This window comes from Panulirus ornatus, chromosome 4 (assembly GCF_036320965.1).
Source record: "Panulirus ornatus isolate Po-2019 chromosome 4, ASM3632096v1, whole genome shotgun sequence".
Classification (NCBI taxonomy): Eukaryota; Metazoa; Arthropoda; class Malacostraca; order Decapoda; family Palinuridae; genus Panulirus; species Panulirus ornatus.
Genome location: NC_092227.1, coordinates 18,062,814 through 18,090,687, shown reverse-complemented (window position 1 = coordinate 18,090,687; position 27,874 = coordinate 18,062,814). Strand labels below are relative to the sequence as shown.

At 43.0% G+C, this 27,874-nt stretch overlaps 1 protein-coding gene across 3 annotated transcripts in view; it reads left to right on the top strand.

Annotated features, from left to right (window-relative positions):
• Window positions 1-27,874, top strand: part of LOC139765906 (kinesin heavy chain-like) — a 909,514-nt gene that overhangs the window by 850,414 nt on the left and 31,226 nt on the right. For all 3 annotated transcript variants that reach the window (XM_071693874.1, XM_071693867.1, XM_071693860.1), the window contains one exon: window positions 5,692-5,880. In XM_071693874.1, coding sequence (XP_071549975.1) covers window positions 5,692-5,880 — 189 coding nt within the window. The remainder of the gene's footprint in view (window positions 1-5,691; window positions 5,881-27,874) is intronic.

Genomic DNA, 27,874 nt, shown 5'->3' with positions numbered 1-27,874 from the left:
ATGTGTGGAAATAAAAAGAGCGTGGTTGAGAGAGCAGAAGAGGGTGTTTTGATATGGTTTGGTCACATGGAGAGAATGAGTGAGGAAAGATTGACTAAGAGGATATATGTGTCAGAGGTGGAGGGAACGAGGAGAAGAGGGAGACCAAATTGGAGGTGGAAAGATGGAGTGAAAAAGATTTTGTGTGATCGGGGCCTGAACATGCAGGAGGGTGAAAGGAGGGCAAAGAATAGAGTGAATTGGAGCGATGTGGTATACCGGGGTTGACGTGCTGTCAGTGGATTGAATCAAGGCATGTGTATGGGGGTGGGTTGGGCCATTTCTTTCGTCTGTTTCCTTGCGCTACCTCGCAAACGCGGGAGACAGCGACAAAGCAAAAAAAAAAAAAAAGATATATATATATATATATATATATATATATATGTATATGGATAGAGTTGTGCGCAGGAGGGTGGATGTGCTGGAAATGAGATGTTTGAGGAAAATGTGTGGTGTGAGGTGGTTTGATCGAGTAAGTAATGTAAGAGTAAGAGAGATGTTTGGTAATAAAAAGAGCATGGTTGAGAGAGCAGAAGAGGGTGTTTTGAAATGGTTTGGGCACATGGAGAGAATGAGTGAGGAAAGATTGACCAAGAGGATATATGTGTCGGAGGTGGATGGAACGAGAAGTGGGAGACCAAATTGGAGGTGGAAAGATGGAGTGAAAAAGATTTTGAGTGATCGGGGCCTGAACATGCAGGAGGGTGAAAGGCAGGCAAGGAATAGAGTGAATTGGATTGATGTGGTATACCGGGGTTGACGTGCTGTCAGTGGATTGAATCAGGGCATGTGAAGCGTCTGGGGTAAACCATGGAAAGTTGTGTGGGGCCTGGATGTGGAAAGGGAGCTGTGGTTTCGGGCATTATTGCATGACAGCTGGAGACTGAGTGTGAACGAATGAGGCCTTTGTTGTCTTTTCCTAACGCTACCTTGCACACATGAGGGGGGAGGGGGATGGTTTTCCATGTGTGGCGAGGTGGCGATAGGAATGAATAAAGGTAGACAGTGTGAATTGTGTGCATGGGTATATATGTATGTGTCTGTGTGTGTATATATATGTGTACATTGAGATGTATAGGTATGTATATTTGTGTGTGTGGACGTGTGTGTAGATATATGTGTATGGGGGTGGGTTGGGCCATTTCTTTCGTTTGTTTCCTTGCGCTACCTCGCAAACGCGGGAGACAGCGACAAAGCAAAATAAATAAAATGAATAAATATATATATATGTATGTATGTATATTATTGCTTTGTCGCTGTCTCCCGCCTTAGCGAGGTAGCACAAGGAAACAGACGAAAGAATGGCCCAGCGAGGTAGCGCAAGGAAACATACGAAAGAATGTCCCAACCCACCCACATACACATGTATATACATACACGTCCACACACACAAATATACATACCTATACATCTCAACATATACACATATATATACACACACAGACATATACATATATATACAGATGTACATAATTCATACTATCTGCCTTTATTCATTCCCATCGCCACCTCGCCACACATGTAATAACAACCCCCTCCCCCCTCATGTGTGTGAGGTAGTGCTAGGAAAAGACAACAAAGGCCCCATTTGTTCACACTCAGTCTCTAGCTGTTGTATAATAATGCACCGAAACCACAGCTTCCTTTCCACATCCAGGCCCTACAGAACTTTTCATGGTTTACCCCAGACGTTTCACATGCCCTGACAGCATGTCAGCCCCGGTATACCACATCTTTCCAATTCACTCTATTCCTTGCACGCCTTTCACCCCCCTGCATGTTCAGGCCCCGAACACTCAAAATCTTTTTCACTCCATCTTTCCACCTCCAATATTGTCTCCCACTTCTCATTCCCTCCACCTCTGACACATATATCCTCTTTGTTAATCTTTCCTCACTCATTCTCTCCATGTGACCAAACCATTTCAAAACACCCTCTTCTGCTCTCTCAACCACACTCTTTTTATTACCACACATGTCTCTTACCCTATTATTACTTACTCGATCAAACCACCTCACACCACATATTGTTCTCAAACATCTCATTTCCAGCACATCCACCCTCCTGCGCACAACTCTATCCATAGCCCACACCTCGCAACCATACAACATTGTTGGAACCACTATTCCTTCAAACATACCCATTTTTGCTTTCCAAGATAATGTTGTAGACTTCCACACACTCTTCAACGCTCCCAGAATTTTCGCCCCCTCCCCACCCTATGATTCACTTCCGCTTCCATGGTTCCATCCGCTGCCAAATCAACTCCCAGATATCTAAAACACTTCACTTCCTCCAGTTTTTCTCCATTCAAACTTACCTCCTAATTGACTTGACCCTCAACCCTACTGAACCTAATAACCTTGCTCTTATTCACATTTACTCTCAGCTTTCTTCTCTCACACACTTTACCAAACTCAGTCACCAGCTTCTGCAGTTTCTCACATGAATCAGCCAACAGCGCTGTATCATTAGTGAACAACAACTGACTCACTTCCCACGCTCTCATCCACAATAGACTGCATACTTGCCTCTCTTACCAAAACTCTTGCATTCACCTCCCTAACAACCCCATCCATAAACCATAAACAAATTAAACAACCATGGAGACATCACACACCCCTGCCGCAAACCTACATTCACTGAGAACCAATCACTTTCCTCTCTTCCTACACGTACACATGCCTTACATCCTTGATAAAAACTTTTCACTGCTTCTAACAACTTGCCTCCCACACTATATATTCTTAATACCTTCCACAGAGCATCTCTATCAACTCTATCATATGCTTTCTTCCGATCCATAATGCTACATACAAATCCATTTTCTTTTCTAAGTATTTCTCACATACATTCTTCAAAGCAAACACCTGATCCACACATCCTCTACCACTTCTGAAACCACATTGCTCTTCCCCAATCTGATGCTCTGTACATGCCCTCACCCTCTCAATCAGTACCCTCCCATATAATTTCCCAGGAAGACTCAACAAACTTATACCTCTGTAATTTGAGCACTCACCTTTTTCCCCTTTGCCTTTGTACAATGGCACTATGCAAGCATTCTGCCAATCCTCAGGCACCTCACCATGAGTCATACATACATTAAATAACGTTACCAACGAGTCAACATGACAGTCAGCCCCTTTTCTGATAAATTCCACTGCAATACCATCCAACCCACTGCCTTGCCGGCTTTCATCTTCCACAAAGCTTTTACTACCTCTTCTCTGTTTACCAAATCATTTTCCCTAACCCTCTCACTTTGCACACCACCTCAACCAAAACACCCTATATCTGCCACTCTATCATCAAACATATTGAACAAACCCTCAAAATACCCATTCCATCTCCTTCTCACATCACCACTACTTGTTATCATCTCCCCATTAGCCCCCTTCACTGAGGTTCCCATTTGTTCCCTTGTCTTACGCACTTTATTTACCTCCTTCCAAAACATCTTTTTATTCTCCCTAGAATTTAATGATACTCTCTCACCCCAACTCTCATTTGCCCTTTTTTTCACCTCTTGCACCTTTCTCTTGACCTCCTGCCTCTTTCTTTTATACATCTCCCACTCATTTGCATTATTTCTCTGCAAAAATCGTCCAAATGCCTCTCTCTTCTCTTTCACTAATAATCTTACTTCTTCATCCCACCATTCTGAAACCAGAAGTAGGAGAGGATGTGTGGATCAGATGTTTGCTTTGAAGAATGTTTGTGAGAAATACTTAGAAAAACAGATGGATTTGTATGTAGCATTTATGGATCTGGAGAAGGCATATGATAGGTTGGATAGAGATGCTTTGTGGAAGGTTTTAAGAGTATATGGTGTGGGAGGTAAGTTGCTAGAAGCAGTGAAAATTTTTTACCAAGGATGTAACGTATGTGTACGAGTAGGAAGAGAGGAAAGTTATTGGTTCCCTGTGAATGTCGGTTTGCGGCAGGGATGCGTGATGTCTCCATGGTTGTTTGATTTTTTTATGGATGGGGTGGTTAGGGAGGTGAATGCAAGAGTTTTGGAGTGAGGCGCATGTATACAGTCTGTTCTGGATGAGAGGTCTTGGGAAATGAGTCAGTTGTTTCCTGATGATACAGCACTGATGGCTGATTCAGGTGAGAAACTGCAGAAGATGGTGACTGAGTTTGGTAAAGCATGTGAAAGAAGAAAGTTGAGAGTGAAAGTGAATAAGAGCAAGGTTACTAGGTTCAGTAGGGTCAAGGGACAAGATAATTGGGAGGTAAGGTTGAATGGAGAAAAACTGGAGGAATTGAAGTTTTAGATATCTGGGAGTGGACTTAGCAGTGGATGGAACCATGGAAGTGGAATGAGTTACAGGGTTGGGGAGGGAGCGTTGAAGAATGGCTGGAAGGCGAGAACGTTGTCGCAGAAAGCAAAAATGTGTATGTTTGAAGGAATAGTGGTTCCAACAATGTTATATAATTGCGAGTCATGGGCTGTAGATAGGGTTGTGTGGATGAGAGTGGATGTGTTTGAAATGAAATGTTTGGGGACAGTTTGTGGTGTGAGGTTGTTTGATTGAGTAAGTAATGAAAGGTTAAGAGATATGTGTGGTAATAACACAATTGTGGTTGAGAGAGCAGAAGGGGTTTGTTGAAATGGTTTGCACATATGGAGAGAATGAGTAAGGAAAGATTGACAAAGAGGATATGTGTGTCGGAGGTGGAGAGAAGAAGGATGGAGTGAAAAAGATTTTAAGCAATCGAGGCCTGAATATACAGAAGGGTGAAAGGCTGTGCAAGGAATAGAGTGAATTGGAACGATGTGGTATACCGGGGTTGAGGTGCTGTCAGTGCATTGAACCAGGGCATGTGAAGTGTCTAAGGTAAAAAATGGAAAGGTCTGTGTGGCCTGGATGTGGAAAGGGAGCTGTGGTTTCGTTGCATTACACATGACAGCTAGAGACTATGTGTGAGCAAATGTGGCCGTTTTTTGTCTGTTCCTGGTGCTGCCTCGCTGGAGTGGGAGAGAGGGGACGGTATTTCATGTGTAGCGGGGTGGTGATGGGAGTGGATGAAGGCAGCAAGTATGGATATGTACGTGTGTATATATGTATATGTCTGTGTATGTATATGTATGTATACGTTGAAAAGTATATGTATGTATATGTGCGTGTGTGGGCGTTTATATGTATATATATTTGTGTATGTCGGTGGGTTGGGCCATTCCTCATCTGTTTCCTTGCGCTACCTCACTAACACGGGAGATGGTGGTTAAGTATGATGAAATGGAAAGTACATTCTTGCATACATACATACATACTTACATACATATATAGAATGTGATGATGGTGCATTGTGAGGCTGAATCATCCTCATTAGATGAAAAGGAATATCTTGTTTCAATGGATTTGTTCCTCTCCCCTGCTCCTGCTTGGATTGTGGCCTTGAATCTGCAGGAACCCCATGATAGGGGTCCTAGGGTAGTATGATAATGATATTTTGATACTGCTTCTTTAATTGTCAGAATAAGGAAATGTGTAGCAGATCCCCAAGTGATACATCCAAAGTGAAATGTAGATTATCATGTAATGAAAAGACTATTTTCCAACTTTATTTAATATATACAGTTTTAAATCTGTTGAATAACATTATCAGTATTAGAAATCAAAAGTCCTCTTTTTCTTTAGTCTGCTGCAGGAGAAGATGATGATCTCCTTGGAGGGTCTGTAGCTCAGAAGCAAAAAATCACCTTCCTGGAGAACAATCTTGACCAGCTAACTAAAGTGCACAAACAACTGGTCCGGGATAATGCAGATCTACGGTGTGAACTGCCCAAGTTAGAGAAGCGTCTCAGGGCCACAATGGAGAGGGTCAAGGTAGGAAGGAAATTAATTTTCACTACCCTGATATGTCACTATTTCTGCTAGTTTATACTTATCAGTAGTATACATAGGGTGATTATTAGAATTTCCGAAAAGTGATTATTGTTTTACAGACATGTAAAATTCCTACAGAAAAAAACTTGATGATCCTGTATTTACACTGTCATGTATAGGCTGACTACATTGTGTGAATTATCCTTAAATATCTTTTATATCATAGATTGAGAATTACTCAAATGATAATGCCGATTTTTGTGTTCCATCTCTAGAGAATATATTGAGGTGGTCAAAAGTTTCATTTGATTATATGCCTGTACTTATGATACAAGAGAGTAAAGGTTATGTAGCTAGGACACCATAGCTTCTTCTCTTCATTGTATATCACCTGACTGTCATATTTCTCTCTTGTATCTCCCCTGATGATGTGATTATTACACGAAAGTGCACTTGGGAACTTATCGTGTTTCATTTTTCCCGTGGACTCTTAGGAATATAGTTGATCACGCGCAAAATTGTGATTCTTTCCAATATATATATATATTCATTCTATTTATCAATTTATTATACTTTGTCGCTGTCTCCCGCATTAGCGAGGTAGCGCAAGGAAACAGATGAAAGAATGGCCCAACCCACACACATACACATGTATATACATACACATCCAGACACGCACATATACATACCTATACATCTCAACGTATACATATGTATATATATATATATATATATATATATATATATATATATATATATATATATATATATATATATATATATTTCTTTTCTTTCTTTCAAACTATACGCCATTTCCCGCATTAGCGAGGTAGCGTTAAGAACAGAGGACTGGGCCATTGAGGGAATATCCTCACCTGGCCCCCTTCTCTGTTCCTTCTTTTGGAAAATTAAAAAAAATTGAGAGGGGAGGATTTCCAGCCCCCCGCTCCCTCCCCTTTTAGTCGCTTTCTACGACACGCAGGGAATACGTGGGAAGTATTCTTTCTCCCCTATCCCCAGGGAAAATATATATATATATATATATATATATATATATATATATATATATATATATATATATATATATATATATATATATATATATATATGTACAGACATATACATATATACACATGTGCATAATTTATACTGTTAGCCCTTATTGATTCCTGTCGCCAGCCCGCCACACATGAAATGACAACCCCCTCCTCCCGCATGTGCACGAGGTAGCGCTAGGCAAAGACAACAAAGGCCACATTCATTCACACTCGGTCTCTAGCTGTCACGTATAATGAACCTAAACCACAGCTCCCTTTCCACATCCAGGCCCCACAAAACTTTCCATGGTTTACCCCAGACGCTTCACATGCCCTGGTTCAATCCGTTGACAGCACGTCAACCCCGGTATACCACATCGTTCCAATTCAACCTATTCCTTGCTCCAATTCACACTATTCCTTGCACGCCTTTCACCCTCCTGCATGTTCAGGCCCCGATCATTCAAAATCTTTTTCACTCCATCTTTCCAACTCCAATTTGGTCTCCCACTTCTCCTCGTTCCCTCCACCTCTGACACATATATCCTCTTTGTCAGTCTTTCCTCTCCCATTCTCTCCATGTGACCAAACCCTTTCAAAACACCCTCTTCTGCTTTTTCAACCACACTCTTTTTATTACCACACAACTTTCTCACCCTTTCATTTCTTACTCGATCAAACCACTTCACACTACATATTGTCCTCAAACATCTCATTTCCAGCACATCCACCCTCCTGCACACAACTCTATCTATAGCCCACGCCTCGCAACCATATAACATTGTTGGAATCATTATTCCTTCAAACATACCCATTTTTGCTTTCCGAGATAATGTTCTTGCCTTCCACACATTTTTCAACGCTCCCAGAACTATCGCCACCTCCCCCACCCTGTGACTCACATCCGCTTCCATGGTGCCATCCGCTGCCAAATCCACTCCCAGATATCTAAAACACTTCACTTCCGCCAGTTTTTCTCCATTCAAACTTGCTTCCCAGTTGACTTGTCGCGCAACCCTACTGTACCTAATAACCTTTCTCTTATTCACATTTACTCTCAGCTTTCTTCTTTCACATGTTTTACCATTCTCAGTCACCAGCTTCTGCAGTTTCTCACCCGAATCAGCCATCAGCGCTGTATCACCAGTGAACAACAACTGACTCACTTCCCAAGCTCTCTCATCTACTATCTCTTCTCTGTTTACCATATCATTCTCCCTAACCCTCTCACTTCGCACACCACCTCAACCAAAACACCCTATATCTGCCACTCTGTCGTCTAACACATTCATCAAACCTTCAAAACACTCACTCCATGTCCTTTTCACAGCATCACTACTTGTTATCTCCTCCCCATTAGCCCCCTTCACCGATGTTTCCATTTGTTCTCTTGTCTTACGCACTTTATTTACCTCCTTCCAAGACATCTTTTTATTCTCCCTAAAATTTGATGATACTCTTTTACCCCAACTCTCATTTACCCTCTTTTTCACCTCTTGCACCTTTCTCTTGACCTTCTGCCTCTTTCTTATATACATCTTCCAGTCATTTGCACTGTTTCCCTGCAAAACTCGTCCAAGTGCCTCTCTCTTTTCTTTCACTAATAATCTTACTTCTTCATCCCACCATTCACTACCCTTTATAATCTGCCCACCTCCCACGCTTTTTATGCCACAAGCATCTTTTGCGCAAGCCATCACTGCTTCCCTTAATACATCCCATTCCTCCCCCACTCCCCGTACGTCCTTTGCTCTCACCTTTTTCCATTCTGCACTCAGTCTCTCCTGGTACGTCCTCACACTAGTCTCCTTCCCTAGCTCACTTATGCTCACCACTCTCTTAACCCCAACATTCTTCTTTTCTGAAAACCTCTACAAATCTTCACCTTCGCCTCCACAAGATAATGATCAGACATCCCTCCAGTTCACCTCTCAGCCAATTAACATCCAAAAGTCTCTCTTTCGCACGCCTATCAATTAACACGTAATCCAATAACGCTCTCTGGCCATCTCTCCTACTTCCATGCGCATACACTTATGTATATCTCTCTTTTCAAACTAGGTATTCCCAATCACCAGTCCTTTTTCAGCACAAATCTACAATCTCTTCACCATTTCTATTTACAACACTGAGCACCTCATGTATACCAATTATTCTCTCAACTGCCACATTACTCACCTTGCATTGAAATCACCCAACGCTATAACCCAGTCTTGTGCATCAAAACTACTAACACACTCACTCAACTGCTCCCAAAACACTTGCCTCTCATGATCTTTCTTCTCATGCCCAGGTGCATACGCACCAATAATCTCCCATCTCTCTCCATCCACTTTCAGTTTTACCCATATCAATCTAGAGTTTACTTTCTTAAACTCAATCACATACTCCCACCACTCCTGTTTCAGGAGTAGTGCTACTCCTTCCCTTGCTCTTGTCCTCTCACCAACCCCTGACTTTACTCCCAAAACATTCCCAAACCACTCTTCCCCTTTACCCTTAAGCTTCATTTCACTCAGAGCCAAAATATCCAGGTTCCCTTCCTCCAACATGCTATTTATCTCTCCTTTTTTCTCATCTTAGTTACATCTACACACATTTAGACATCGCAATCTGAGCCTTCGAGGAGGATGAGCTCTCCTTGCGTGACTCCTTCTTCTGTTTCCCCTTTTAGAAAGTTAAAATACAAGGAGGGGAGGGTTTCTAGCCCCCCACTCCCATCCCTTTTAGTCGCCTTCTACAACACGTGAGGAATGCGTGGGAAGTATTTTTTCTCCCCTATCCCCTGGGATAAGGAAGTGGACTTAGCTTAGCAGCGAATGGACCCATGGAAGCGAAGGTGAGTCACAGGGTGGGGGAGGGGGCAAAGGTTCTGGGAGCGATGAAGAATGTGTGCAAGGAGAGAACGTTATCTCCGAGAGCAAAAATGAGTATGCTTGAAGGAATAATAGTTTCAACAATGTTTTATGGTTGCAAAGCATGGGCTATAGATAGGGTTGTATGGAGCAGGGTGGATCTGTTGGAAATTAAATGTATGAGGACATTCTATGGAGTGAGGTGGTTTGATTAAGTAAGTAATTATATACATATATATATATTTTTTTTTTTTTTTTTTTTTATACTTTGTCGCTGTCTCCCGCGTTTGCGAGGTAGCACAAGGAAACAGACGAAAGAAATGGCCCAACCCCCCCCCCCATACACATGTACATACACACGTCCACACACGCAAATATACATACCTACACAGCTTTCCATGGTTTACCCCAGACGCTTCACATGCCTTGATTCAATCCACTGACAGCACGTCAACCCCTGTATACCACATCGCTCCAATTCACTCTATTCCTTGCCCTCCTTTCACCCTCCTGCATGTTCAGGCCCCGATCACACAAAATCTTTTTCACTCCATCTTTCCACCTCCAATTTGGTCTCCCTCTTCTCCTCGTTCCCTCCACCTCCGACACATATATCCTCTTGGTCAATCTTTCCTCACTCATTCTCTCCATGTGCCGAAACCATTTCAAAACACCCTCTTCTGCTCTCTCAACCACGCTCTTTTTATTTCCACACATCTCTCTTACCCTTACGTTACTTACTCGATCAAACCACCTCACACCACACATTTTCCTCAAACATCTCATTTCCAGCACATCCATCCTCCTGTGCACATCTCTATCCATAGCCCACGCCTCGCAACCATACAACATTGTTGGAACCACTATTCCTTCAAACATACCCATTTTTGCTTTCCGAGATAATGTTCTCGACTTCCACACATTTTTCAAGGCTCCCAAAATTTTCGCCCCCTCCCCCACCCTATGATCCACTTCTGCTTCCATGGTTCCATCCACTGACAGATCCACTCCCAGATATCTAAAACACTTCACTTCCTCCAGTTTTTCTCCATTCAAACTCACCTCCCAATTAACTTGACCCTCACCCCTACTGTACCTAATAACCTTGCTCTTATTCACATTTACTCTTAACTTTCTTCTTCCACACACTTTACCAAACTCAGTCACCAGCTTCTGCAGTTTCTCACATGAATCAGCCACCAGCGCTGTATCATCAGCGAACAACAACTGACTCACTTCCCAAGCTCTCTCATCCCCAACAGACTTCATACTTGCCCCTCTTTCCAGGACTCTTGCATTTACCTCCCTAACAACCCCATCCATAAACAAATTAAACAACCATGGAGACATCACACACCCCTGCCGCAAACCTACATTCACTGAGAACCAATCACTTTCCTCTCTTCCTACACGTACACATGCCTTACATCCTCGATAAAAACTTTTCACTGCTTCTAACAACTTGCCTCCCACACCATATATTCTTAATACCTTCCACAGAGCATCTCTATCAACTCTATCATATGCCTTCTCCAGATCCATAAATGCTACATACAAATCCATTTGCTTTTCTAAGTATTTCTCACATACATTCTTCAAAGCAAACACCTGATCCATACATCCTCTACCACTTCTGAAACCACACTGCTCTTCCCCAATCTGATGCTCTGTACATGCCTTCACCCTCTCAATCAATACCCTCCCATATAACTTACCAGGAATACTCAACAAACTTATACCTCTGTAATTTGAGCACTCACTCTTATCCCCTTTGCCTTTGTACAATGGCACTATGCACTATATATATATATATATATATATATATATATATTTTTTTTTTTTTTTATACTTTGTCGCTGTCTCCCGCGTTTGCGAGGTAGCGCAAGGAAACAGACGAAAGAAATGGCCCAACCCCCCCCATACACATGTATATACATACGTCCACACACGCAAATATACATACCTACACAGCTTTCCATGGTTTACCCCAGACGCTTCACATGCCTTGATTCAATCCACTGACAGCACGTCAACCCCGGTATACCACATCGCTCCAATTCACTCTATTCCTTGCCCTCCTTTCACCCTCCTGCATGTTCGGGCCCCGATCACACAAAATCTTTTTCACTCCATCTTTCCACCTCCAATTTGGTCTCCCTCTTCTCCTTGCTCCCTCCACCTCCGACACATATATCCTCTTGGTCAATCTTTCCTCACTCATCCTCTCCATGTGCCCAAACCACTTCAAAACACCCTCTTCTGCTCTCTCAACCACGCTCTTTTTATTTCCACACATCTCTCTTACCCTTACGTTACTCACTCGATCAAACCACCTCACACCACACATTGTCCTCAAACATCTCATTTCCAGCACATCCATCCTCCTGCGCACAACTCTATCCATAGCCCACGCCTCGCAACCATACAACATTGTTGGAACCACTATTCCTTCAAACATACCCATTTTTGCTTTCCGAGATAATGTTCTCGACTTCCACACATTCTTCAAGGCCCCCAGAATTTTCGCCCCCTCCCCCACCCTATGATCCACTTCCGCTTCCATGGTTCCATCCACTGCCAGATCCACTCCCAGATATCTAAAACACTTCACTTCCTCCAGTTTTTCTCCATTCAGACTCACCTCCCAATTGACTTGACCCTCAACCCTACTGTACCTAATAACCTTGCTCTTATTCACATTTACTCTTAACTTTCTTCTTCCACACACTTTACCAAACTCAGTCACCAGCTTCTGCAGTTTCTCACATGAATCAGCCACCAGCGCTGTATCATCAGCGAACAACAACTGACTCACTTCCCAAGCTCTCTCATCCCCAACAGACTTCATACTTGCCCCTCTTTCCAAAACTCTTGCATTTACCTCCCAAACAACCCCATCCATAAACAAATTAAACAACCATGGAGACATCACACACCCCTGCCACAAACCTACATTCACTGAGAACCAATCACTTTCCTCTCTTCCTACACGTACACATGCCTTACATCCTCGATAAAAACTTTTCACTGCTTCTAACAACTTTCCTCCCACACCATATATTCTTAATACCTTCCACAGAGCATCTCTATCAACTCTATCATATGCCTTCTCCAGATCCATAAATGCTACATACAAATCCATTTGCTTTTCTAAGTATTTCTCACATACATTCTTCAAAGCAAACACCTGATCCACACATCCTCTACCACTTCTGAAACCACACTGCTCTTCCCCAATCTGATGCTCTGTACATGCCTTCACCCTCTCAATCAATACCCTCCCATATAATTTACCAGGAATACTCAACAAACTTATACCTCTGTAATTTGAGCACTCACTCTTATCCCCTTTGCCTTTGTACAATGGCACTATGCACGCATTCCGCCAATCCTCAGGCACCTCACCATGAGTCATACATACATTAAATAACCTTACCAACCAGTCAACAATACAGTCACCCCCTTTTTTAATAAATTCCAATGCAATACCATCCAAACCTGCTGTCTTGCCGGCTTTCATCTTCCGCAAAGCTTTCACTACCTCTTCTCTGTTTACCAAATCATTTTCCCTAACCCTCTCACTTTGCACACCACCTCGACCAAAACACCCTATATCTGCCACTCTATCATCAAACACATTCAACAAACCTTCAAAATACTCACTCCATCTCCTTCTCACATCACCACTACTTGTTATCACCTCCCCATTTGCGCCCTTCACTGAAGTCCCCATTTGCTCCCTTGTCTTACGCACTTTATTTACCTCCTTCCAGAACATCTTTTTCTTTCTTTCTTTCATACTATTCGCCATTTCCCGCATTAGCGAGGTAGCGTTAAGAACAGAGGACTGGGCCTTTGAGGGATTATCCTCACTTGGCCCCCTTCTCTGTTCCTTCTTTTGGAAAATTAAAAAAAAAAAAAAAAAAATGAGAGAGGAGGATTTCCAGCCCCCCGCTCCCTCCCCTTTTAGTCGCCTTCTACGACATGCAGGGAATACGTGGGAAGTATTCTTTCTCTCCTATCCCCAGGGATAATATATATATATATATATATATATATATATATATATATATATATATATATATATATATATATATATATATATATATATATATATAATTGGCGAATGGTATGAAAGAAAGAAAGAATATATATATATATGTGTATATATATAGTGCATAGTGCCATTGTACAACGGCAAAGGGGATAACAGTGAGTGCTCAAATTACAGAGGTATAACTTTGCTGAGTATTCCTGGGAAATTATATGGGAGGGTATTGATTGAGAGGGTGAAAGCTTGTACAGAGCATCAGATTGGGGAAGAGCAGTATGGTTTCAGAAGTGGTAGAGGATACGTGGATCAGGTGTTTGCTTTGAAAAATGTATGTGAGGAATACTTAGAAAGCAAATGGATTTGTATGTAGGATTTATGGATTTGGAGAAGGCATATGATAGAGTTGATACAGATATCTTTGTGGAAGGTGAATGCAAGAGTTTTGGTAAGAGGGGTAAGTGTGCAGTCTGTTGTGGATGAGAGAGCTTGGGAAGTGAGTCAGTTGTTGTTTGCTGATGATGCAGAAACTGCAGAAGCGGGTGACTAAGTTTGGTAAAGTGTGTGAAAGAAGAAAGCTGAGAATAGATGTCAATAAGAGCAAGCTTATTAGGTACAGTAGGGTTGAGGGACAAGTCAATTGGGACGTAAGTTTGAATAGAGAAAAACTGGAGGAAGTGAAGTGTTTTAAATATCTGGGAGTGGACTTGGCAGCGGATGAAACCATGGAAGCAGAAGTGAATCATAGGGTGGGGGAGGGGGGGGGCGAAAGTTCTGGGAGCGTTGAAAAATGTGTGGAGGTCGAGAATGTTATCTTGGAAAGCAAGAATGGGTATGTTTGAGGGAATAGTGGTTCCAACAATGTTATATGGTTGCGAAGCGTGGGCTATAGATAGAGTTGCGCGGAGGAGGGTGGATGTGTTGGAAATGAGATGTTTGAGGACACTATGTGGTGTGAGGTGGTTTGATCGAGTAAGTATTGAAAGGGTAAGAGAGATATGTGGTAATAGAAAAAGTGTGGTTGAGAGAGCAGAAGAGGGTGTTTTGAAATGGTTTGGTCACATGGAGAGAATGAATGAGGAAAGATTGACCAAGAGGATATGATGTGTCAGAGGTGGAGGGAACGTGAAGTGGGAGACCATATTGGGAGCTGTGGTTTCGGTGCATCATACATGACAGCTAGAGACTGAGTGTAAACGAATGTGGCCTTTGTTGTCTTTTCCTAGCGCTACCTCGTGCACATGTGGGAGGAGGGGGTTTTCATTTTATGTGTGGCGGGGTGGCGAAGGGAATGAACAAAGGCAGACAGTATGAAGTATGTACATGTGTATGTAGGTGTATTTCTGTGTGTGTATACGTTGAGATGTGTCGGTATGTATATGTGCGTGTGTGGATATGTTTGTATATAAATGTGTATGTGGGTGGGTTGGGCCATTCTTTCGTCTGTTTCCTTGCGCTGCCACGCTCCCATCCCCTTTAGTCGCCTTCTACGACACTTGAGGAATGCGTGGGAACTATTCTTTATCCCCTACCGCCAGGGATGAGAGAGCTTGGGAAGTGAGTCAGTTGTTGTTCGCTGATGATACAGTGCTGGTGGCTGATTCATGTGAGAAACTGCAGAAGCTGGTGACTGAGTTTGGTAAAGTGTGTGAAAGAAGAAAGTTAAGAGCAAGGTTATTAGGTACATTAGGGTTGAGGGTCAAGTCAATTGGGAGGTAAGTTTGAATGGAGAAAAACTGGAGGAAGTAAAGTGCTTTAGATATCTGGGAGTGGATCTGGCAGTGGATGGAACCATGGAAGCGGAAGTGAATCATAGGGTGGGGGAGGGGGCGAAAATCCTGGGAGCCTTGAAGAATGTGTGGAAGTCGAGAACATTATCTCGGAAAGCAAAAGTGGGTATGCTTGAAGGAATAGTGGTTCCAACAATGTTGTATGGTTGCGAGGCATGGGCTATGGATAGAGTTGTGCGCAGGAGGGTGGATGTGCTGGAAATGAGATGTTTGAGGACAATGTGTGGTGTGAGGTGGTTTGATCGAGTAAGTAATGTAAGGGTAAGAGAGATGTGTGGAAATAAAAAGAGCGTGGTTGAGAGAGCAGAAGAGGGTGTTTTGAAATGGTTTGGGCACAGGGAGAGAATGAGTGAGGAAAGATTGACCAAGAGGATATATGTGTCGGAGGTGGAGGGAACGAGGAGAGTTGGGAGACCAAATTGGAGGTGGAAAGATGGAGTGAAAAAGATTTTGAGTGATCGGGGCCTGAACATGCAGGAGGGTAAAAGGTGGGCAAGGAATAGAGTGAATTGGATCGATGTGGTATACCGGGGTTGACGTGCTGTCAGTGGATTGAATCAGGGCATGTGAAGCGTCTGGGGTAAACCATGGAAAGTTGTGTGGGGCCTGGATGTGGAAAGGGAGCTGTGGTTTCAGGCATTATTGCATGACAGCTAGAGACTGAGTGTGAACGAATGGGGCCTTTGTTGTCTTTTCCTAGCGCTACCTCGCACACATGAGGGGGGAGGGGGATGGTATTCCATGTGTGGCGAGGTGGCGATGGGAATGAATAAAGGCAGACAGTATGAATTGTGTGCATGGGTATATATGTATGTGTCTGTGTGTGTATATATATGTGTACATTGAGATGTATAGGTATGTATATTTGCGTGTGTGGACGTGTATGTATGTACAGGTGTATGGGGGTGGGTTGGGCTATTTCTTTCGTCTGTTTCCTTCTGCTACCTTGCAACGCGGGAGACAGCGACAAAGCAAAATAAAATAATAAATAAATAAAATATATATATATTAGTGGTTTTGATGCACGAGACCGGGTTATAGTGATGGGTGATTTGAATGCAAAGGTGAGTAATGTGGCAGTTGAGGGAATAATTGGTATACATGGGGTGTTAGTGCTGTAAATGGAAATGGTGAAGAGCTTGTAGATTTATGTGCTGAAAAAGGACTGGTGATTGGGAATACCTGGTTTAAAAAGCGAGATATACATAAGTATACGTATTTAAGTAGGAGAGATGGCTAGAGAGCGTTATTGGATTACGTGTTAATTGACAGGCGCGCGAAAGAGAGACTTTTGGATGTTAATGTGCTGAGAGGTGCAACTGGAGGGATGTCTGATCATTATCTTGTGGAGGCTAAGGTGAAGATTTGTATGGGTTTTCAGAAAAGAAGAGTGAATGTTGGGGTGAAGAGGGTGGTGAGAGTAAGTGAGCATGGGAAGGAGACTTGTGTGAGGAAGTACCAGGAGAGACTGAGTATAGAATGGAAAAAGGTGAGAACAATGGAAGTAAGGGGAGTGGGGGAGGAATGGGATGTATTTAGGGAATCAGTGATGGATTGCGCAAAAGATGCTTGTGGCATGAGAAGAGTGGGAGGTGGGTTGATTAGAAAGGGTAGTGAGTGGTGGGATGAAGAAGTAAGATTATTAGTGAAAGAGAAGAGAGAGGCATTTGGACGATTTTTGCAGGGAAAAAATGCAATTGAGTGGGAGATGTATAAAAGAAAGAGACAGGAGGTCAAGAGAAAGGTGCAAGAGGTGAAAAAGAGGGCAAATGAGAGTTGGGGTGAGAGAGTATCATTAAATTTTAGGGAGAATAAAAAGATGTTCTGGAAGGAGGTAAATAAAGTGCGTAAGACAAGGGAGCAAATGGGAACTTCAGTGAAGGGCGCAAATGGGGAGGTGATAACAAGTAGTGGTGATGTGAGAAGGAGATGGAGTGAGTATTTTGAAGGTTTGTTGAATGTGTTTGATGATAGAGTGGCAGATATAGGATGTTTTGGTCAAGGTGGTGTGCAAAGTGAGAGGGTTAGGGAAAATGATTTGGTAAACAGATAAGAGGTAGTAAAATCTTTGCGGAAGATGAAAGCTGGCAAGGCAGCAGGTTTGGATGGTATTGCAGTGGAATTTATTAAAAAAGGGGGTGACTGTATTATTGACTGGTTGGTAAGGTTATTTAATGTATGTATGACTCATGGTGAGGTGCCTGAGGATTGGCAGAATGCGTGCATAGTGCCATTGTACAAAGGCAAAGGGGATAAGAGTGAGTGCTCAAATTACAGAGGTATAAGTCTGTTGAGTATTCCTGGTAAATTATATGGGAGGGTATTGATTGAGAGGGTGAAGGCATGTACAGAGCATCGGATTGGGGAAGAGCAGTGTGGTTTCAGAAGTGGTAGAGGATGTGTGGATGAGGCATTTGCTTTGAAGAATTTATGTGAGAAATACTTAGAAAAGCAAATGGATTTGTATGTAGCATTTATGGATCTGGAGAAGGCATATGATAGAATTGATAGAGATGCTTTGTGGAAGGCATTAAGAATATATGGTGTGGGAGGCAAGTTGTTAGAAGCAGTGAAAAGTTTTTATCGAGGATGTAAGGCATGTGTACGTGTAGGAAGAGAGGAAAGTGATTGGTTCTCAGTGAATGTAGGTTTACGGCAGGGTTGTGTGATGTCTCCATGGTTGTTTAATTTGTTTATGGATGGGGCTGTTAGGGAGGTAAATGCAAGAGTTTTGGAAAGAGGGGCAAGTATGAAGTCTGTTGTGGATGAGAGAGCTTGGGAAGTGAGTCAGTTGTTCGCTGATGATACAGCACTGGTGGCTGATTCATATGAGAAACTGCAGAAGCTGGTGACTGAGTTTGGTAAAGTGTGTGAAAGAAGAAAGTTAAGAGTAAATGTGAATAAGAGCAAGGTTATTAGGTACAGTAGGGTTGAGGGTCAAGTCAATTGGGAGGTAAGTTTGAATGGAGAAAAACTGGAGGAAGTAAAGTGTTTTAGATATCTGGGAGTGGATCTGGCAGCGGATGGAACCATGGAAGCGGAAGTGGATCATAGGGTGGGGGAGGGGGCGAAAATCCTGGGAGCCTTGAAGAATGTGTGGAAGTCGAGAACATTATCTCGGAAAGCAAAAATGGGTATGTTTGAAGGAATAGTGGTTCCAACAATGTTGTATGGTTGCGAGGCGTGGGCTATGGATAGAGTTGTGCGCAGGAGGATGGATGTGCTGGAAATGAGATGTTTGAGGGCGATGTGTGGTGTGAGGTGGTTTGATCGAGTAAGTAACGTAAGGGTAAGAGAGATGTGTGGAAATAAAAAGAGCGTGGTTGAGAGAGCAGAAGAGGGTGTTTTGAAATGGTTTGGGCACATGGAGAGAATGAGTGAGGAAAGATTGACCAAGAGGATATATGTGTTGGAGGTGGAGAGAACGAGGAGAAGTGGGAGACCAAATTGGAGGTGGAAAGATGGAGTGAAAAAGATTTTGTGTGATCGGGGCCTGAACATGCAGGAGGGTGAAAGGCGGGCAAGGAATAGAGTGAATTGGATCGATGTGATATACCGAGGTTGACGTGCTGTCAGTGGATTGAATCAGGACATGTGAAGCGTCTGGGGTAAACCATGGAAAGCTGAGTAGGTATGTATATTTGCCTGTGTGGACGTATATATATACATGTGTATGGGGGTGGGTTGGGCCATTTCTTTCGTCTGTTTTCTTGCGCTACCTGGCAAACACGGGAGACAGCGACAAAGCAAAAAAAAAAAAGAAAAAAAAAATTAGTGAAAGAGAAGAGAGATGCATTTCGACGCTTTTTGCAGGGAAATAATGCAAATGACTGGGAGATGTATAAAAGAAAGATACAGGAGGTCAAGTGAAAGGTTGAAAAGGTGAAAAAGAGGGCAAATGAGAGTTGGGGTGAGAGAGTATCATTAAATTTTAGGGAGAATAAAAAGATGTCTTGGAAGGAGGTGAATAAAGTGTGTAAGACAAGGGAACAAATGGGAACATTAGTGAAGGGGCAAATGGGGAGGTGATACCAAGTAGTGGTGATGTGAGAAGGATATGGAGTGATTATTTTAAAGGTTTGTTGAATGTGTTTGATGATAGAATGGCAGATATAGGGTGTTTTGGTCGAGGTGGTGTGCAAAGTGAGAGGATTAGGGAAAATGATTTGGTAAACAGAGAAGAGGTAGTAAAAGCTTTGTGGAAGATGACAGCCGGCAAGGCAGCAGGTTTGGATGGTATTGCAGTGGAATTTATCAAAAAAGGGGGTGACTGTATTGTTGACTGGCTGGTAAGGTTATTCAATGTATGTATGACTCATGGTGAGGTGCATGAGGACTGGCAGAAAGCTTGCATAGTGCCATTGTACAAAAGCGAAGAGGATAAGAGTGAATGCTCAAATTACAGAGGTATAAGTTTGTTTAGTATTCCCGGTAAATTATATGGGAGGGTATTGATTGAGAGGGTGAAGGCATGTACAGAGCATCAGATTGAGGAAGAGCGATGTGGTTTCAGAAGTGGTAGAGGATGTGTGCATCAGGTGTTTGCTTTGAAAAATGTATTTGAGAAATACTTAGAAAAGCAAATGGATTTGTATGTAGCATTTATGGATCTGGAGAAGGCATATGATAGAGTTGATAGAGTTGCTCTTTGGAAGGTATTAAGAATATATGGTGTGGGCGGCAAGTTGCTGGAAGTGGTGAAAAGTTTTTATTGAGGATGTAAGGCATGTGTACGAGTAGGAAGAGAGGAAAGTGATTGGTTCCCGGTGAATGTTGGTTTGCGGCAGGGGTGCGTGATGTCTCCATGGTTGTTTAATTTGTTCATGGATGGGGTTGTTAGGGAGGTGAATGCAAAAGTATTGGAGAGAGGGGCAAGTATGCAGTCTGTTGTGGATGAGAGGGATTGGGAAATGAGTCATTTGTTGTTCGCTGATGATACAGCACTGTTGGCTGATTCGGGTGAGAAACTGCAGAAGCTGGTGACTGAGTTTGGTAAAGTGTGTGAAAGAAGAAAGCTGAGAGTAAATGTGAATAAGAGCAAGGTTATTAGGTACAGTAGGGTTGAGGGACAGATTAGCTGGGAGGTATGTTTGAATGGAGAAAAACTGGAGGAAGTGAAGTGTTTTAGATATCTGGGAGTGGATTTGGCAGCTGATGGAACCATGGAAGCAGAAGTGAGTCACAGGGTGGGGGAGGGGGCAAAGGTTCTGGGAGCATTGAAGAATGTGTGGAAGGCGAGAACATTATCTCAGAAGGCAAAAATGGGTGTGTTTGAAGGAATAGTGGTTCCAACAATGTTATATGTTTGCGAAGCATGGGTTATAGATAGAGTTGTGCAGAGAAGGGTGGATGTGCTGGAAATGAGATGTTTGAGGACAATATGTGGTGTGAGGTAGTTTGATCGAGTAAGTAATGTAAGGGTAAGAGAGATGTGTGGTAATAAAAAGAGTGTGGTTGAGAGAGCAGAATAGTGTGTTTTGCAATGGTTTGGTCATATGGAGAGAATGAGTGAGGAAAGACTGACCAAGAGGATATATGTGTCAGAGATGAAGGGAACGAGGATAAGTGGGAGGCCAAAGTGGAGGTGGAAAGATGGAGTGAAAAAGATTTTGAGTGATCGGGGCCTGAACATGCAGGAGGGTAAAAGGCATGCAAGGAACAGAGTGAATTGGAACAATGTGGTATGCCGGGGTCGACGTGCTGTCAGTGGATGGAACCAGGGCATGTGAAGCGTCTGGGGTAAACCATGGAAAGTTCTGTGGGGCTTGGGTGTAGAAAGGGAGGTGTGGTTTCGGTGCATTATTACATGACAGCTAGAGACTGAGTGTGAATGAATGTGGCCTTTGTTGTCTTTTCCTAGCGCTACCTCGCGTACATGAGGGGGAGGGGGTTGTTATTTCATGTGTGGCGGGTTGGCGATCGGAATGAATAAAGGGAGACAGTATGAATTATGTACATGTGTATATATGTATATGTCTGTGTGTGTACATATATGTATACGTTGAGATGATGTATAGGTATGTATATTTGCGTGTGTGGACTTGTATGTATATACATGTGTATGTGGGTGGGTTGGGCCATTCTTTCGTCTGTTTCCTTGCGCTACCTCTTTAACGCGGGAGACAGCGACAAAGCAAAATATATATTTTCTTCTTTCTTTTAAACTATTCGCCATTTTCCACGTTAGTGAGGTAGCATTAAGAACAGAGGACTGGGCCTTTTTTGGAATATCCTCACCTGGCCCCCCTCTGTTCCTTCTTTTGGAAAATTAGAAAAAAAAAAAAGAAAAAAAAATGAGAGGGGAGGATTTCCAGCCCCCCGCTCCCTCCCCTTCTAGTCGCCTTCTACGACACACAGGGAATACGTGGGAAGTATTCTTAATTCCTTATCCCCAGGGATAAATATATATATATATATATATATATATATATATATATATATATATATATTTTTTTTTTGTTCTTTTTTTCTTTGTCGCTGTCTCCATCGTTTGCGAGGTAGCACAAGGAAACAGACGAAAGAAATGGCCCAACCCACCCCCATACACATGTATATACATACGTCCACACACGCAAATATACATACCTACACAGCTTTCCATGGTTTACCCCAGACGCTTCACATGCCTTGATTCAATCCACTGACAGCACGTCAACCCCGGTATACCACATCGCTCCAATTCACTCTATTCCTTGCCCTCCTTTCACCCTCCTGCATGTTCAGGCCCCGATCACACAAAATCTTTTTCACTCCATCTTTCCACCTCCAATTTGGTCTCCCTCTTCTCCTCGTTCCCTCCACCTCCGACACGTATATCCTCTTGGTCAATCTTTCCTCACTCATTCTCTCCATGTGACCAAACCATTTCAAAACACCCTCTTCTGCTCTCTCAACCACGCTCTTTTTATTTCCACACATCTCTCTTACCCTTACGTTACTCACTCGATCAAACCACCTCACACCACACATTGTCCTCAAACATCTCATTTCCAGCACATCCATCCTCCTGCGCACAACTCTATCCATAGCCCACGCCTCGCAACTATACAACATTGTTGGAACCACTATTCCTTCAAACATACCCATTTTTGCTTTCCGAGATAATGTTCTCGACTTCCACACATTCTTCAAGGCCCCCAGAATTTTCGCCCCCTCCCCCACCCTATGATCCACTTCCGCTTCCATGGTTCCATCCGCTGCCAGATCCACTCCCAGATATCTAAAACACTTCACTTCCTCCAGTTTTTCTCCATTCAAACTCACCTCCCAATTGACTTGACCCTCAACCCTACTGTACCTAATAACCTTGCTCTTATTCACATTTACTCTTAACTTTCTTCTTTCACACACTTTACCAAACTCAGTCACCAGCTTCTGCAGTTTCTCACATGAATCAGCCACCAGCGCTGTATCATCAGCGAACAACAACTGACTCACTTCCCAAACTCTCTCATCCCCAACAGACTTCATACTTGCCCCTCTTTCCAAAACTCTTGCATTTACCTCCCTAACAACCCCATCCATAAACAAATTAAACAACAATGGAGACATCACACACCCCTGCCGCAAACCTACATTCACTGAGAACCAATCACTTTCCTCTCTTCCTACACGTACACATGCCTTACATCCTCGATAAAAACTTTTCACTGCTTCTAACAACTTTCCTCCCACACCATATATTCTTAATACCTTCCACAGAGCATCTCTATCAACTCTATCATATGCCTTCTCCAGATCCATAAATGCTACATACAAATCCATTTGCTTTTCTAAGTATTTCTCACATACATTCTTCAAAGCAAACACCTGATCCACACATCCTCTACCACTTCTGAAACCACACTGCTCTTCCCCAATCTGATGCTCTGTACATGCCTTCACCCTCTCAATCAATACCCTCCCATATAATTTACCAGGAATACTCAACAAACTTATACCTCTGTAATTTGAGCACTCACTCTTATCCCCTTTGCCTTTGTACAATGGCACTATGCACGCATTCCGCCAATCCTCAGGCACCTCACCATGAGTCATACATACATTAAATAACCTTACCAACCAGTCAACAATACAGTCACCCCCTTTTTTAATAAATTCCACTGCAATACCATCCAAGCCTGCTGCCTTGCCGGCTTTCATCTTCCGCAAAGCTTTCACTACCTCTTCTCTGTTTACCAAATCATTTTCTCTAACCCTCTCACTTTGCATACCACCTCGACCAAAACACCCTATATCTGCCACTCTATCATCAAACACATTCAACAAACCTTCATATATATATATATATATATATATATATATATATATATATATATATATATATATATATATATATGTTTTGGGAGCAGCTGAATGAGTGTGTTAGCGGTTTTGATGCACGAGACCGGGTTATAGTGATGGGTGATTTGAATGCAAAGGTGAGTAATGTGGCAGTTGAGGGAATAATTGGTATGCATGGGGTGTTCAGTGTTGTAAATGGAAATGGTGAAGAGCTTGTAGATTTATGTGCTGAAAAAGGACTGATGATTGGGAATACCTGGTTTAAAAAGCGAGATATACATAAGTATACTTATGTAAGTAGGAGAGATGGCCAGAGAGCGTTATTGGATTACGTGTTAATTGACAGGCGTGCGAAAGAGAGACTTTTGTATGTTAATGTGCTGAGAGGTGCAACTGGAGGGATGTCTGATCATTATCTTGTGGAGGCTAAGGTGAAGATTAGTATGGGTTTTCAGAAAAGAGGAGTGAATGTTGGGGTGAAGAAGGTGGTGAGAGTAAGTGAGCTTGGGAAGGAGACCTGTGTGGGGAAGTACCAGGAGAGACTGTGTACAGAATGGAAAAAGGTGAGAACAATGGAAGTAAGGGGAGTGGGGGAGGAATGGGATGTATTTAGGGAATCAGTGATGGATTGCGCAAAAGATGCTTGTGGCATGAGAAGAGTGGGAGGTGGGCTGTTTAGAAAGGGTAGTGAGTGGTGGGATGAAGAAGTAAGAGTATTAGTGAAAGAGAAGAGAGAGGCATTTGGACGATTTTTGCAGGGAAAAAATGCAATTGAGTGGGAGAAGTATAAAAGAAAGAGACAGGAGGTCAAGAGAAAGGTGCAAGAGGTGAAAAAAAGGGCAAATGAGAGTTGGGGTGAGAGACTATCAGTAAATTTTAGGGAGAATAAAAAGATGTTCTGGAAGGAGGTAAATAGGGTGCGTAAGACAAGGGAGCAAATGGGAACTTCAGTGAAGGGCGTAAATGGGGAGGTGATAACAAGTAGTGGTGATGTGAGAAGGAGATGGAATGAGTATTTTGAAGGTTTGTTGAATGTGTCTGATGACAGAGTGGCAGATATAGGGTGTTTTGGTCGAGGTGGTGTGCAAAGTGAGAGGGTTAGGGAAAATGATTTGGTAAACAGAGAAGAGGTAGTAAAAGCTTTGCGGAAGATGAAAGCCGGCAAGGCAGCAGGTTTGGATGGTATTGCAGTGGAATTTATTAAAAAAGGGGGTGACTGTATTGTTGACTGGTTGGTAAGGTTATTTAATGTATGTATGACTCATGGTGAGGTGCCTGAGGATTGGCGGAATGCGTGCATAGTGCCATTGTACAAAGGCAAAGGGGATAAGAGTGAGTGCTCAAATTACAGAGGTATAAGTTTGTTGAGTATTCCTGGTAAATTATATGGGAGGGTATTGATTGAGAGGGTGAAGGCATGTACAGAGCATCAGATTGGGGAAGAGCAGTGTGGTTTCAGAAGTGGTAGAGGATGTGTGGATCAGGTGTTTGCTTTGAAGAATGTATGTGAGAAATACTTAGAAAAGCAAATGGATTTGTATGTAGCATTTATGGATCTGGAGAAGGCATATGATAGAGTTGATAGAGATGCTCTGTGGAAGGTATTAAGAATATATGGTGTGGGAGGCAAGTTGTTAGAAGCAGTGAAAAGTTTTTATCGAGGATGTAAGGCATGTGTACGTGTAGGAAGAGAGGAAAGTGATTGGTTCTCAGTGAATGTAGGTTTGCGGCAGGGGTGTGTGATGTCTCCATGGTTGTTTAATTTGTTTATGGATGGGGTTGTTAGGGAGGTAAATGCAAGAGTCCTGGAAAGAGGGGCAAGTATGAAGTCTGTTGGGGATGAGAGAGCTTGGGAAGTGAGTCAGTTGTTGTTCGCTGATGATACAGCGCTGGTGGCTGATTCATGTGAGAAACTGCAGAAGCTGGTGACTGAGTTTGGTAAAGTGTGTGGAAGAAGAAAGTTAAGAGTAAATGTGAATAAGAGCAAGGTTATTAGGTACAGTAGGGTTGAGGGTCAAGTCAATTGGGAGGTGAGTTTGAATGGAGAAAAACTGGAGGAAGTGAAGTGTTTTAGATATCTGGGAGTGGATCTGTCAGCGGATGGAACCATGGAAGCGGAAGTGGATCATAGGGTGGGGGAGGGGGCGAAAATTTTGGGAGCCTTGAAAAATGTGTGGAAGTCGAGAACAGTATCTCGGAAAGCAAAAATGGGTATGTTTGAAGGAATAGTGGTTCCAACAATGTTGTATGGTTGCGAGGCGTGGGCTATGGATAGAGTTGTGCGCAGGAGGATGGATGTGCTGGAAATGAGATGTTTGAGGACAATGTGTGGTGTGAGGTGGTTTGATCGAGTAAGTAACGTAAGGGTAAGAGAGATGTGTGGAAATAAAAAGAGCGTGGTTGAGAGAGCAGAAGAGGGTGTTTTGAAATGGTTTGGTCACATGGAGAGAATGAGTGAGGAAAGATTGACCAAGAGGATATATGTGTCGGAGGTGGAGGGAACGAGGAGAAGAGGGAGACCAAATTGGAGGTGGAAAGATGGAGTGAAAAAGATTTTGTGTGATCGGGGCCTGAACATGCAGGAGGGTGTAAGGAGGGCAAGGAATAGAGTGAATTGGAGCGATGTGGTATACAGGGGTTGACGTGCTGTCAGTGGAGTGAATCAAGGCATGTGAAGCGTCTGGGGTAAACCATGGAAAGCTGTGTAGGTATGTATATTTGCGTGTGTGGACGTGTGTATGTACATGTGTATGGGGGGGGGGTTGGGCCATTTCTTTCGTCTGTTTCCTTGCGCTACCTCGCAAACGCGGGAGACAGCGACAAAGTATAAAAAAAAAAAAAAAAAAAAAAAATAATATATATGTGTGTGTACGTGTAGGAAGAGAGGTAAGTGATTGGTTCTCAGTGAATGTAGGTTTGCGGCAGGGGTGTGTGATGTCTCCATGGTTGTTTAATTTGTTTATGGATGGGGTTGTTAGGGAGGTAAATGCAAGAGTCCTGGAAAGAGGGGCAAGTATGAAGTCTGTTGGGGATGAGAGAGCTTGGGAAGTGAGTCAGTTGTTGTTCGCTGATGATACAGCGCTGGTGGCTGATTCATGTGAGAAACTGCAGAAGCTGGTGACTGAGTTTGGTAAAGTGTGTGGAAGAAGAAAGTTAAGAGTAAATGTGAATAAGAGCAAGGTTATTAGGTACAGTAGGGTTGAGGGTCAAGTCAATTGGGAGGTGAGTTTGAATGGAGAAAAACTGGAGGAAGTGAAGTGTTTTAGATATCTGGGAGTGGATCTGTCAGCGGATGGAACCATGGAAGCGGAAGTGGATCATAGGGTGGGGGAGGGGGCGAAAATTTTGGGAGCCTTGAAAAATGTGTGGAAGTCGAGAACATTATCTCGGAAAGCAAAAATGGGTATGTTTGAAGGAATAGTGGTTCCAACAATGTTGTATGGTTGCGAGGCGTGGGCTATGGATAGAGTTGTGCGCAGGAGGATGGATGTGCTGGAAATGAGATGTTTGAGGACAATGTGTGGTGTGAGGTGGTTTGATCGAGTAAGTAACGTAAGGGTAAGAGAGATGTGTGGAAATAAAAAGAGCGTGGTTGAGAGAGCAGAAGAGGGTGTTTTGAAATGGTTTGGGCACATGGAGAGAATGAGTGAGGAAAGATTGACCAAGAGGATATATGTGTCGGAGGTGGAGGGAACGAGGAGAAGAGGGAGACCAAATTGGAGGTGGAAAGATGGAGTGAAAAAGATTTTGTGTGATCGGGGCCTGAACATGCAGGAGGGTGAAAGGAGGGCAAGGAATAGAGTGAATTGGAGCGATGTGGTATACAGGGGTTGACGTGCTGTCAGTGGATTGAATCAAGGCATGTGAAGCGTCTGGGGTAAACCATGGAAAGCTGTGTAGGTATGTATATTTGCGTGTGTGGACGTGTGTATGTACATGTGTATGGGGGGGGGGGTTGGGCCATTTCTTTCGTCTGTT